Genomic DNA, 15,321 nt, shown 5'->3' on the forward strand with positions numbered 1-15,321 from the left:
CAACACACCGCACACACACACACACAAACACACACACATTAAATACACACTCAAATGCACACACGCAGACAAACACACACACACACACACATCTAATTCATATTCTTCTCTTATATCCACCAAATAGAAACGTAAAAAAAATTCACTCTTCAAAATTGTGTCCTATATGCAGGTTGTGGAAATGGCTAAACGTTTTTATCATGCAAAAATTTAGCCAGGAAGTAAGTAAATCACTAAATCAATACAACCACTTGGGAATAATAAGAATAAGAATACTTAATAATCTAAATAATAATAATGACGCCCACATACACTTAGCACTCTTCGAGTGAGTTTATTTTCAAGTTTCATAATCATCACGAAAATAACTTTCTATGTATAAATATATATCTACATAATTATTAGTTACGAATAATAATAACAATCACTAATAACATCAAATCATTCCACTAATTAATGAGCCACTAATGAATGACGCATAATGAAATATCACCATCACGATGATGAAATATCACTATCACGATGATGAGATATCACCATCATGATGATGAAGATAATGATATTGATGATGGTAATGATGATACTACTGCATTTACTGCTTTTATTTCATTACCACTACTACTACTTCTACCGCAATTACAATGGTTGCTTCTGCCGCTACTACTACTACTACTACCACCACCCACTACTACTACTACTACTACTGCTGCTGCTTCTACTACTACTACTACCACTACCACTACTTCTTTTACAATTTCTACTAATAGTGTGACCAGCTTCCCAGCTTCTAATGTGTGTGTCACGACCCTTAAAATGAAATTTCTCTAATTGGATATTTCTTTTAAAATAATTGAAAAAAAGATGTCCTAACGAGTTGGTCTAATTTTATTACATTTCTTATCCTTATTATTTATCATTACTATTTATTATTATTATTATTATTATTATTATTATTATTTATGTTGTTGTTATAAAAATTATACTGAATCAAAAATTAGCAAAAATCATTCGTCAATTCACCACTCATCATCATCATCATCATCACAAATAATAATAATAATAATATTATTATTATTATTTTGTTATTTTTAATACTATTATTATTTAACACCATCAGTGATCGTCGTCATCATCACCATCTTAGTGGTTATAAATCATAAATAGGAGATCGTATTGATTGACTAGAAATCGAGTTTTGGTATCAAGCATACAAATAAAAATATACAAACATAAATATGAAAATATACAAACTTCTAAACATACATTTAAGCATACAATAACATAATTTCTATCTGTGTTAAACATTTTGAATAATCAGACATAGCTAAACGGTTGTTTTATAATAATAATTATTCCACAGAAAACGGAGATGTGTTTCTTTTGCTTGCATTTGTATATATTTGCGTGTGCGTGCATGTGTATGTGTGTGTGTTTGTGTGTGTGTATATAGGTAATGTGTATGCGTGTATATGTGAGTATGTGTATAATTGCGTCTCGAATGTATGCATTTGTTTGTATGGGTATGTCTGTTTGAGTTAATAAATACGTTTGTCCCTGTGTTAACTTATATGTATACGTATGATTGTGTGTGTTCATGTGTGTGTTTATTTGTACATGCGTATTTATGTGTGTGTGTGCGTGCGTGTGTGTGTGTGAGTGTGTGCGCGTGTGTGTACGTATTTGTTTGTATGGGTATGTCTGTTTGAGTTAATAAATACTTATGTATACGTATGATTGTGTGTGTTCATGTGTGTGTATATTTGTATATGTATGCGTACTTATATGTTTGTGTGTGTGCGTGATTGTGTGCGCGTGTGTGTACGTATGATTATGATACGTACGTGTGTATGTATGTATGTGTGTGTGTGTGTGTGTGTGTATGATTCATTCCCAAAACCACCTTCAACCTATTGCCGAATTGCAACTGAACGTATCAAATAACATCCATTCCACATCCAGGTTTTGTATGGAGAAAGTTGGAAAATTTATTTTTTTTTTGTCTGTTAATGAGATTTTCATCAAGAAAATTTTAGCTGGTTGTGTGTGTATATATATATATGTGTGTGTATATATATATATATATGTGTGTGTATATATATATGTGTGTGTATATATATATATGTGTGTGTATATGTGTGTATGTATATATATATATATATATATATATATATACATTTAATAATTAAACGTATAATTATTTTGTTGTTAAATAATATCTAAAGTAATTTACTTGAAAATTAAATGATGATATCAAAGGGTGATGATACTTAAAAATGAGAATATTTATAATAATAATGATGATGATTACGGGAATGATGATGAAGAAGACGACGACGACGATGATGATGATGATGAAGACGACGACGTTAATGTTGACAATGATAATGGTTAAAACGTTTACAGGTAAAAGTCATAACAGCAGAATGGAAAAACGTAATAAAAATTTTTCTTATGAGGTATCAAAAGTGTTTGTGTTGTGTGTATGTGTGTGTGTATGTGTGTGTGTGTGTGTGTGTGTGTCTGTGTGTGTCTGTGTGTGTGAGTATTGTTTTGTTTGTGTACAATTATAAATGCAGTTTATTTCATGCAGTTTATTTCTTGAAACTCTCTATTTTTACAAAAAAATCGAATAAATATTAGGTAAATTATTTTTTATTATTTTTTTTCATAAGTTTCGCTATCTATATAATCATTTTTAATATCATTATCATCTTCACAGTCATCGTTATCAATGTTATCATCTTCTTCTCTCTCTTTCTCTCTCCCTCTTATCATTATCTCTATCACTATCTTTCTTCTTATCATCGTCACTTTCATCACCACCATCTTGTCTTTATTATCATTCCCCATCATCATAATCGCATCTCATTCATTTTTATCATGACTTAAAATAGTTTTTTGGTCATTTTTAATTGAATTTGTTTCCACGGCAACCACTTTCAAATTATTTAGCGCTTCGTTTTTCGGTTTTTAAAACTTTTCATTCGTTATAATTTGCACATGCGACTTTTTTGTTTTTAGTTTCCGCTGAGTAGTTCCGTAGTTTTGGTGTTTCAGTTTTTTTGGTTAGTTTGAGCAAATACGTTGTTGCTCATTTGTTAACGTTATTTTACCGACGTTCACACGATTAGTGTTATGGATGTTCGTGCAGTTTTCATTTCCTGTTCTTCTTAATTACTGGAGTATCAGGTTAAACTTTGTTTGATTGTTTGTTTGTTGCACGTTCGTTTCTATAGATGGTACGTAAATTGTTTAGTCATAAATTCTTCATACATTTTTTTCTGTCTCGTTCAGCAGTGTCTGCCTTTCTGCAGTCCATTAAACGTAACATCTACTCTGCCACTGTTCCTGCAGTAAATTTTCATGACCCCCTGGAGCATTCCTTCGACAATAAATCGAAATTATAGTCGTTTTTTCTGCCCTTTCTGATTCATCATTTTTTCCCTTCGTACGTTCCTCTTATATTCTCACTACTGTTCTTCCGTCACTCAAATCTAATTTGTATCGTTGCAATTAGCGCTTGTTACTTGTAATCGGGCAGCTGTGGACGTAGTGGCTGCTGCTGCACCAAGCCATAGAAAGCGCATTCCTGGCACTTGGATCCATGTCCGAACATGCAGAATGACGACTTGTGTCTTAGTTTCTTGTGAAGGTAGCTGCAAAAAAACTCTCTCAGGACCAAATTTCGTACACCGTACACAAATGCGTTGATGGCCGGCGATGCTGATAGGAGTACCAAAGAAAGCCACGTGACTGCTGACGTCATGATTGAGTGATTACGACGAGAGTGAAGATGGATGTTGACATGTCGTTGTTGCTGCTGCTGCTGCTGCTGTGGCTGTTGTTGTTGATGGATGTTCAGCGAGAACAGTTTGCGATTAATCATGCCATCTTCAGAGTCATTAGACAAAAATACTTCCATGTTATTTATGTGCTCAGCATTCGTTTCGGCCTCAAGATTTAACGTGCGGTCCATTTTTGAAGCGGTTGATGAAAAATTTTGGACATCATCGAATCTTTCCAGAGTGCTGTTAGCACGCGTTGGAATGAAAACTTCACCGCCAGGCAAATTGAAACTACTACAATTTTTTACTCCACTCGCACTAAATCTGTTCTCATTATTAGCCGCATACAACTTAGCAGCCGTGTAACTATCGTTGAAGTTGACAATATACAACGTGGCGTAGGGCATGTAGCAGAGGACGAAGGCCCCTAAAAATTTGCAAATAGTATGCGAGGCCCTCCTGTTTCTTGTGGCCGCGTGGTTCGTTGACTTCTGGGCCTGCTCCTTAGTGAGAGGAACACCAACACTCAGCGTTATAACTCGAACCATGGCCGCCATTACTACGATTCTTTTGTTTTGGCGTCTGGCTACTACGAAAATCCGGAAGTAGCAAAACACCAAAATGGCCGCCGGGAGGTAAAAAGTGAATGTTAACCATATTATGGTGTAAATCACGTGACTGACGTAAGTGGAGGTAGGAGGAAGTGTCAGGTTGGGTGGAGATGAGAAAGGTGGGGGGTTGGTTTGGGGAGGGTATAGAATGATCGGAGAAGCTGATGACATGATTAAGTTGTTATCACTAGAAATCGACGATGACGATGATGATGACGAAGAGGACGACGATGACGTTTTCCACTTTGACGATGTTGATGATGATGCCGACGAAGACGAAGATGGCAATGATGACGTCAGTAAAGATGATGGCGACGACGACGACGACGATGACGAGGATGACAACACTGATAATAAGAGACTCGCCAGTGGCGACTGCTTTGACGTTTCGGCTATTGTGGCAGTGGTTAACACTGGTGACGACGCTGATGACGACGATGACGATGAACTTGACGGAAGTAAACAAGCAGAGTTTTTAACATCATTTACAGGCAAGACTCTGTGGAACATGACGACCAAAGCGTCACCACCCTCACACACGTAACCATTACTCAAAGCAATCGGCAAAAGATCGATGGACAGCGACACTGACCACAAAATCGCCAACGTTAGCGACATTCGTAGCGGCTTCACTGTCGTCGAATGGTGTAGCGGCAGCACGATGGCTTTATACTTATCCCAGCTTAATAAAATTATTGACCAAATCGAAATCTGCAATAAAAAATTTCTCAAAACTGAATACAAATTGCAAGAGATAAACACATCCCATCTGTCAGTGAAACTGCTAGATATTGATATCGGTAATATAACAACGCTCCAGGTCAGCCCGGCTAAACCCAGATGGCAACAGAGGACGTAGATAATTTTTCCTCTGAGTCTACGGTTTAGGAGAATGGTGAGGATGATGAAGAGGTTGAAGATGATGCCAATCAATGAGATGATGACTAGAAATGAAGCGTTTATATGAGACCACGAGTGTGTTAACGTTGGTGTGACTGCTTTGTCGTCATCGTAGTTGCTGTTGCGACTGCTGAGTTTGTAGTAGATGTTGTTGACGCTCGTTGAATAAATGTCGCCATTCTGTTGCTTCTGGTACTCTAACGGTTCATCAGGAAATGACGTCATTTTTGTTCGGACTGACGTGCTCCTAGCGAGGTAATCGTAATCATCATCAACACCATCTTTGACGTCATCGTCAAGTTCGAAGATTGCGTCATTTAGTTTGTTAGCGTTAATCCAAAAACTTCCGCCATAAAAATTTCTGTAGAAATTATCATCATCGTTAGCGATCTCATAGTCGACCGAATGCATTCAAGGTTTTTTCGAGTCTGGCTGCTGGTGGTAGTTTATTTCTGCTGTTGTTGTTGTTGTTGTCTTACAAGAGTCGTTGCTTACACTTTTAGTGTTTATATTTTGTTGCGGCTGTTGCTGTTGTTTAAACTTTTGTTGTTGTTGTTGTTGCTGTTTTGTTGTTGTTGTTGTTTAGTAGATTTTTAGTGGTTTTTTCACTGTATATTCTGCAAATGGAAAATAATGAATTAATAAAAGTTAAAAAATAGTGTTTTTGAAAATTTTGAAAAATAAGGGTTTTTATTAGTGATGGATTTAAGGAAAGGCCTGTGGCCATAATTTTAAGCTAATTGCTTCCCATGTCAAAATCTTCTCCACACACCAGTGCTTTTTATACAGTGAATTATTTTTAATGAAACAAAACTACAAATGCCTTTTTTTTATTAAATAATTATTTTTATATCATTTAAACATTTTATATGCATATGCGTTTGTTTGTTTGGTAGAATGAGTTTGTGTGATTTTGTGTGTGTGTATATTTGTGTGTGTGTGTGTGTGTGTTTGTCTGTGCGTGTCTGTGTGTGTGTGTGTGTGTGTGTGTGTGTGTGTGTGTGTGTGTGTGTGTGTGTAAGTATGCCTGTGTGCGTGAGTTTGTTTGTAAAACGTAAAAAAGTTACTTAACTTATTGAAAACCATGCATTACTTATTAGATGATGACATTTTGTTTTCATTTGTTGTAATGGCCTCTCATTTGAGGTTATTATTATTATTATTATTATTATTATTAGTGTTATTATAATTAATATTATTGTTGTTGTTATTATTCTTATTATTGTTATTATTAATGTTATTATTGTTGTTATATATATTATTATATTTGTTCTTATTGATGTTAGTATTGTTGTTGTTGTTATTATTATTAATGTTATTTGTGTTGTTGTTTTTATTATTATTATATTTGTTATTATTGATGTTATTATTGTTGTTGCTATTATTATTGTTATTAGTGGTAAGAATGCTAGTAACATTACTAAATAATATTTTCATCTGGCACAAACAAGTTTTTTGTCATTACATACTAATTGAATGAATGAGTCAGTGAGTGAATGAATAAATGAACTAATAAATAAATGAATAATTCAATAAATGTCAGAATGAATGAATAGGTGAATGAATTAATTGATTGATTAATGAAAGATTGAATGAAGTAAGGAATGAATAAGTAAATTAATATATGAATGAATGAATGAATGAATGAATGAATGAATGAATGAATGAATGAATGAATGAATGAATGAATGAATGAATGAATGAATGAATGAACGAACGAACGAACGAACGAACAAATGAATAAATGAATGATTGAATGAATGTACTTACAAAAAAATAAATGAATGAAGAAGTGATTGAACGAATGAAAGAAATAACGAACGAACCAGCACAAAAGCTGAACGAACGAATGAATGACAAACGCATGAATAAGACGGCGATAATTCATTTTCTAAGACAGCAATCATTTTTTTTTTACAAAAACTATGTAATTTAAATGGTCAAAAGTTGAGCCATAGAATAAACAAAATTGAAAAACAAACGAACGAACGAACGAGCGAAGGAACGAACAAACGAACGAATAAGTACAGGTTTGTCTGTATGTATCTTTGTATGGATATTATATGAAAATTTAAATTTATTATATATATATATATATATATATATATATACATTTATTTATATAATAAAAGAATAATAATAAAAATAATAATAATGTTTATAATTACTAATATCATAATTATAATGAAAAGCGAAAACAATAATGGAAGAAAATTCCAATAAACTTTTGAGAAGCACTTAAAAAAGAGGAACTAAATAGAAAAATAATTACTTCTCACGTCATTGCAATTCATCATCATCACTCTCATCATCATCATCTTCATCATCACCATCTCCACCATCATCATCGTCGTCACCATCAGCAACTTTGTTAGCAGCAGCAGCAGCAGTAGCAACAACTTCATCACCATCTTCCTTGTAGTTTTGATCAGGGTTATCATCATCTTCTTCCTCATCGTCATCATCACCGACATCATCATCGACAGCTTCTTCATTATCATCATCATCGTCGTCGTCATCATCTTCGTCGTCATCATCATCGTCATATGTAAGATGAGAATGTAAAAAAAAACAAATTTTATTATGCAATCTTAGGAAAACATTCGGACAAACACACTCACTCACCCACAACACACCACACACACACCACACACACACACATATATACAGACAGACAACACATACATATATACAGACTCAACACACATTCACACACTCAACACATACACACATATATATACAGACAGAAAACACATACATATATACAAACTCAACACACATACACACACTCAACGCACATACATATATACAGACTCACACACAGACAAACTTACTGAGGCATATACAATTATATGACATCATTTCCATACAAATGTACACATACACATATATACACACACGCACACATAAAAACACACAGATATATACATACAAATCCTATAGATCAATGACTTAATGACTTATAATGATAATAGTGAAGGGTGTAGAGTAGAGTTGAACAAACAACTGCAGATCAATCATACAACAATCAATCATCTGATGATATTTACATGAAAAAGCGACAAGTTCTTACTGTTTACTTTAGTCAATTTTTTCGTAGTGAAATCAAACTATCCATTCAGTGTTTGTTTGTGTTTGTTTGTGTGCGTGCGTGCGTGTAAATAGTTTTTTCACTATTCAAGATCCTGTATTGTTTATCGTGTTAATTTTTTTTAAAATCGTTTTTTACAGATGTATATGTATGTAAAAATGAATAAATTTTTTGCGTTCTTTGTGTGTGTGTGTGTGTGTGTGTATGTGAGTTTTTCTTTGTGAGTGCGAAAGAAAAAGTGTGGGTGTGTGTGCGTGCGTATATGTGTGTGTATGTCCGTCAGAAGGGAACTGTTAGCGCATGTGTGATGCAGTTTGATTGATGGTGTTTGTTCAGTTGAACAAGGATGGGGCCTGGCTCTGATAATTTTTCAGTGTTTACAAGTATTTTTATATTTTTTTGTTTGTCTGTTTTTGTATATTTTTTTTTCATGCTTGTTGTTTGGTTTATGTTTGTATGTTTTTTTATATGAGTTTTCATGTTTGTTGTTTAGTTTATGTTTGTATGTTTTTGTATATATTTTGTCATGTTTGTTGTTTGGTTTATGTTTGTATGTTTTTGTATATGATGTTTTTTCATGTTTTTTGTTTGGTTTATGTTTGTATGTTTTTGTATATAATGTTTATTAATGTTTTTTGTTTGGTTTATGTTAGTATGTTTTGTATATGATGTTTTTTCATGTTTGTTGTTTGGTTTATGTTTGCATGTTTCTTTTCATTTGTATAGTCTGTATTTTTTAGTAAATGTTTCTGTGTTTGTATAAGACAGTATTGTTTTGTTATAATCTAAGATTAGATGAGTGAAGATAGAAAGATTACGATGTATTTTTTCATCAACTATCATTCTTTCATTCTATCATTCATTCATTCGTTCGTTCGTTTGTTCATTCGCTCGTTCGTTCATTCATTCATTCGTTCGTTCGTTCGTTCATTCATTCATTCATTCATTCATCCATCCATTCACTTTTTCATTGTTTCATTCATTCATTCCTTCATTTTTGTCATTCATTCATCATTTCACTCCGGCACTCCTCCATCCTTCCATCGTCTCCTTCCGTCATTCCTCCTCGTCATCATTCACTTGCTGACACGCGAGTTATAGTTGTAAGGATTTACTTTGAAGTTGATTTATTTTTCACTCCCACTTCTTTCCACGTCATCGTAACGTCACGTTTTTTGACATCAACGTCATTGTGACGTCTACTTAATTATTTTCCGGCTGGTTTTCGTTGCACATAGAGTCAGTCTACTAAGCAGTCAGCAAAATTTTTTTTTCTTTCTTTACCTACCTACCAAGAAGAATAAAATTTGTGTTGTGTGTTGAATCTTGAAGTTTAAATCTGTTTATTCTGTTTAAATGAAATCCAAAGATGCATGTTTTGAGGTTTATTTTATGTTTTTATGGTGTTTTAACTCCATTTAAAATTGTTTTTTCAGATTTCTTTCTTATTGTCATCATTATCTTCATCGTTTATACTATAGTTGCTGTTGTTACAGTTGTTCAGTCGTCTTAATCATCACCTTAATCATTATCTTCATCATTATCTTCATCATTATCTTCATCATTATCTTCATCATTATCTTTCTCATTATCTTCATCGTCCTCATAATCACATTCATAACCACCATCATAGATCGCCATAATCACAACCATTTTAATCATCATCATCATTTTAATCCTTATCTTAATCATCACCATTATCAGTTTAATCATCACCATTATTAGCTTAATCATCACCATTATCATCTTGATCATCACTCTCTACTACATCATTTTAATACTTCGTTATCATTAGACATTAGACTCGTCGTATTTGATTATAATTCAACTGAATTTTTGGCGTCTATGTTTGTTTATAAAGAAATTAATTTTATTACTTGGTTAATGTTTTCTTGTTTGCCTGCTTTAGTTTAATTCTTAGAAAAGTTTTTTGGTATTTTAATTATATTCGGGCGGTGTGCTGTGATGTTGAGGTTTGCGTGTATTTGTATAAACTTTGTGGGGTTTTTTTGTTGAAATCTTTTAGAATTGTTAAATGATCTGTATTAAGATAATAATAATGTCATTATTACTAATGCTTATTTTAAATAACTTTTTCTGTCTAGATGAATTTTATTAAACCAAAAGCTAATTTAATTTTTAGATTTCACGGCAAATTTTTAGCTACAGACATGCTGAATAGGTAGGTTGTAGTTTTTTTTGTGTTTCATTGCATCATTTTTTACTGTTTTATTTTTGTTTGATTGTAATTTTCAAAGCACTACTGACGCTTATCTTTTGTTTTTTGATTGTGTCAGGAAAAAAATAGACAATGATGTTTGTTTTCTTGTATGTGTGTTTGTTTGTGTAAGCGTGTGTGTATGTGTGCATGTGTGCATGTGCATGTTTAAATGTGAATTACGTGTGAACCCTTTATGTAGCTTATTAAACTCATCTATTAATTTATTTATTTCAAATTTTTATATTCAAAAACATTTTTTTTTCATTCTTAAACAAAATGTCAGATTTATGGAGAGTGAAAAGTTTATCTACCTAATGAAAAATAATTATTTCCTGAAGTTTTTTCAGAAAGATTAAATCATCTGGAGAGAAAGTTTTAAAAATTTGAATTTTTTATTAAAGTTATTTCATTTTTTCACGTGTTATTTACAACGGTTTTCTATTAATTCTTCCAAAAAATTAAAATAAATGAAACGTGCAGTCGAAAGAGAACAAATCAGACATATAAATTGAAAGGTTTCCATTCCAAAATAGCATTTCGGATCAAATAAATTTGTATTTTATTGGCAGAGGCATTTGTTTTACGCTTAACAGTGTATTTTTTATGAATTGGAAATGTTTAAAACACATAGAAGGAGGAAAGTATATGTGAAAAAACTGCATCAGTTTGAACCTTGGAACGTGCTACAAATTTATTATACCATTTTTTCGTGAGAATTTTTTCCTCATTTTTTGGATTTAAAAAATAATTTTTTTCCGGTTTAAAGTAAAGATCCACACAAATCAATTATTAAATTAAATTTAAAATAGAGTAGAAGTAGAGTAGAATAAATTAATTTAAAAAATTTGTTAAAAATCCTATGAAAAATCAGAAAAAATATTTAAACAAATAAAACAGCAAAAAACTAAAACTATACTCGTCTGGTTCAGCGTTATAAATTAATTTCAACACGTACATTCTAGCAAGAGAAACGGAAAACCCGTCAAAAAAAGCAGACAAAATAAACGTTCAAATACCGTGCTGTAATGGTACTCATTTAGCTGCCCGTGGGTACATTTTTAGATATTTCATGGATATTTTCATAGGTAGACACGTGCGTAAGATGAAGTTTTATTTATTTTTCGTTGATATGGTAGACTCCTAAGACCTAGGAACAAATGTTTCTTAAATCTCTCTTGAATAGTGCGGTTATTGTTGTCTTGATAGCTTTTTTGCCTGTAAGATTTTGTAATTGGTAGTTCAAATGTTCGGTTTCGTTTCGCTATTTATAAACGTTATTTCGAGATTTTCAATTGTTTTTTTTTGTTGTAGTTTCAATTTTCTTATCCTAATACACAAAAAACGGTATAGACATGGGCGTAACGATACAAAAATGTTATGTATGGAAAAGATGCATCTGATACCATCTGTGTATTCAAATGAGCCGGTTCAATGTTTCATAAGGTTTAATGAAACTGTTACACACATACTTTCACATACACACACACTACACGCACTCCGCACGCACACGCACACACTCGCAAATATTGATATATACAAAGCCATAGAGATAATGAATATCTTTATAGTTCTTGTTATGTCTATGAAACTATGAAACAACGAATAAACAAATACACACATACACACACGCACAGACGCATACACAGACATGCACACATGAGCACACAAGAGAGCGTCTTCGTTGGCCATTAAAGAAATATTAATGTCAAGCTGAAATGAGCATGAACATTAAGTTACGTCACTGATCGTAGTTTTGCTTGCAACTGTTGTAACATCTAACTAATCTCACCCTCAAATTTATGTCTGAATGTGTGTGTTTGTACGTGGGTGTTTGTATGTAAGTCTGTGTACGTGAGTGTATGTGTCAACTCATTTTAGTATTCATGTAAGAATTTATATACGTTTATATATCTATAATGGTCTATTACCAATATATATATATATATATATATATATATATATATATATATATATATATATATATATATATATATATATATTATTTATTATTGTTATTATACATATTATGTATTATTGTTATTAATTATTATTATTTTTATTTCGAAACGTCATTTTATCTCCCTGTCCCAGGATGAACAACATGTGAACGTACGAGGTAATTCAACCGAGCTTTTTTTGAATAAAAATAATAATAACAAACAATAACACAAATAATAATAATAAATAATAATAATGATAATTAATATTATTATTATTTGCCTTTGTATAGAAGACCATATTTTCAGGAATAGTCTGGTCTTGAGAGATAACAATTTATAATGTTCTATGTACATTAGCCTAGTATCACTAATATTTTGTATCTGTATCTAAGGATTTCTGGAACGCCCCTATGGAAAAACTTCAGAAGTTATAATACATAACCGCATGACTATAAATTATAGTTATTATTGCCACGTATAGTAGAGAGTTATTAAATCATGTTAAGCTTGATAGGAATGGGTAAAATCGAATTAATAGGAATACCCCAGCAGTCACTAATGTTAATGAGTGAATCATAGCAGATACGGAGGTAGGTGCAGCTATAACTGCTGGTAACCACCTACTAAATGGTATCATTATTATTATTATCCCAGTTTTCACAGCTTGGTTTTTAAAAAAGGTCATTGACAAATTCGGGGTTCAACTAGATCCCAAAGAGATTCATCCGAGGTTATTATTATTATTTGTTTGTTGATCACGGTCTAAGCCGGTTTACAGATGATTCCAGGGCTCATCTAAGTTCAAAAGATATCATCCAAGAAACTTTCTAAAGAAAACGTGCAGTTTCAAGTAGAGCAATTTTCTGAGTTTCTAGGTATCATCACAGGTAAGCGTTTTATTGTCGCATAACCGATTATTATTACTAAAGCTCCCACTACTATTGGTAAAACTTTACATCAAAGGTTCCAAACTCGTGAAACTTCAATTTCCAGATCTTTAGCTTGTTGATGCAAGTAGCGATATATAGTTAACATGTTCTTCCTCTAAATGACCCAACTCCATTTGCTAGCTGTCTGTTTTTAAAATTTTTCTTTGATAATATTTCGTGTTAAGTACTTGACCTTGGGCTGCTATTATCAGATTTTTTTTGTTTCACCTTTTAATCCAGAAAAATGTAACCAATTTTATTATCATTATTATTAAAGTTGTTGGTTTCCTGGCATTTATTGTCAATTCTCTTGTTGTAAGCCAAACATAGACACATGTACTCAGTTTGAGGCGCGCACACACACACACACATACACGTACGCGCACACATACACATACACTCACACACTAACCAAGATTAAAAACGATTTTGCTTTGTTTATGAAGGAAAGCTATAGACAATGAACGAAGGGAAAGACAGAAAGATGAATTTTCGTTTTTATCATGTCCAGAACAACATCAGCCATTAATAATTATCTATCATTATTATTATCACCATCATCATCATTTGTATCGTAATCATCATCTTCCTCTTCGTCGTCGTCGTCGTTATCATCATAGTAAAAATTATCATGAACATTAACTGTACAATCATCTTTATCATCACCATCATCAACATTATAATCATCGTATCTTCATCATCATTATCGTTGGTGTCCTTAACTTCCAACTTCATCATCATTATTCAGCTATTAATATTTTCATTTCTGTTGCCATTTTTCAATAAAAAGTATAAAATCAGTTAAACTTAAAAAACAACATTAATTGGAGCACCACAACCATGGAAACAATGACAACACTCAAAATCCAACAACAACAACAAAAACAACAACACCAAAAACCACAAAACACATTAGCCATGGAGCTATTAATTTACATTCCTAATTGTTTTCGCCAATGGCTTTTGTTTCAAAACAATTTGTCTTCTAGAGGAAGTAAAATAAAAATCAACAAGACACGAACCACAACACATCAACTACAGAAACCACACCAACAGAAACCACACCAGCAAAAACGTCAACAACAAACCGGAGAAAATTATTTTTTTGCAAACATTTACCCATGCAATACACACACTCACTCACAGTCAATAATTCTTTGCACTTGCCACAACTTGAAGCTACCACAACCAGCTACATATCGCCGCAGCCACTTACTTCCACTATTAATTTATATTACATATAATAAAAAAATAATAATAAAAAAATAATTATAGAATAAAATACGAAATATTATGAGTAACATCAGTAAGAGGGTAACGATAAAAAAAATTACTTTTTACTATTTAATTCTTAATGCTTCCAGCATTAAGAATTAACCATCAGTAATAAATACTACAATAAAGAAGTAATGAAAATGCCTTAATTATTGGTAGTAAAAATAATAAAACTATATTACCTGACCGTCAGATAAGGGTTATAAAAACGATGAATTTATTATGAAGATAATAAAAATGTAATCACGTTACAAATATAACTTCAGCAGCTGCAGCAGTTACTGCAATAACTACAGGCAGCCGAAACAGTAGCATCAGTAAAAGTTAAAGTAATAACAGTGCAGTCGGTCTACAAGAATGTAAAATGTTACAAGGTCCAAATGGAGGAAACTTCTATGAAAAATTTGAAAAAATTTTGACTGAAAACTGTTCCCCTCCTTCCTACAGCAATAAATTTAATGAAACGCTTTTGCAAAATCACAGGCTTCAGTCTAAATAGCGAAATTGAAAATTAATTTCCATACAAATTCAAGCTTCCACTCACTCCAACAAATATGATATTGACTGCA

At 32.4% G+C, this 15,321-nt stretch overlaps 1 protein-coding gene across 1 annotated transcript; it reads right to left on the reverse strand.

The window, feature by feature from the left end:
- Positions 1 to 3,523: 3,523 nt before the first annotated feature.
- On the reverse strand, positions 3,524 to 5,707 carry HELRODRAFT_159915 (hypothetical protein; the record flags this gene model as incomplete). The annotated part of the gene is made up of 1 exon (XM_009016958.1): positions 3,524 to 5,707. The coding sequence occupies one exon, from the start codon at positions 5,705 to 5,707 to the stop codon at positions 3,524 to 3,526; it is 2,184 nt and encodes a 727-aa protein (XP_009015206.1).
- Positions 5,708 to 15,321: the final 9,614 nt, after the last annotated feature.

This window comes from Helobdella robusta (genome assembly GCF_000326865.2).
Source record: "Helobdella robusta unplaced genomic scaffold HELROscaffold_2, whole genome shotgun sequence".
In the NCBI taxonomy this organism is placed as follows: domain Eukaryota; kingdom Metazoa; phylum Annelida; class Clitellata; order Rhynchobdellida; family Glossiphoniidae; genus Helobdella; species Helobdella robusta.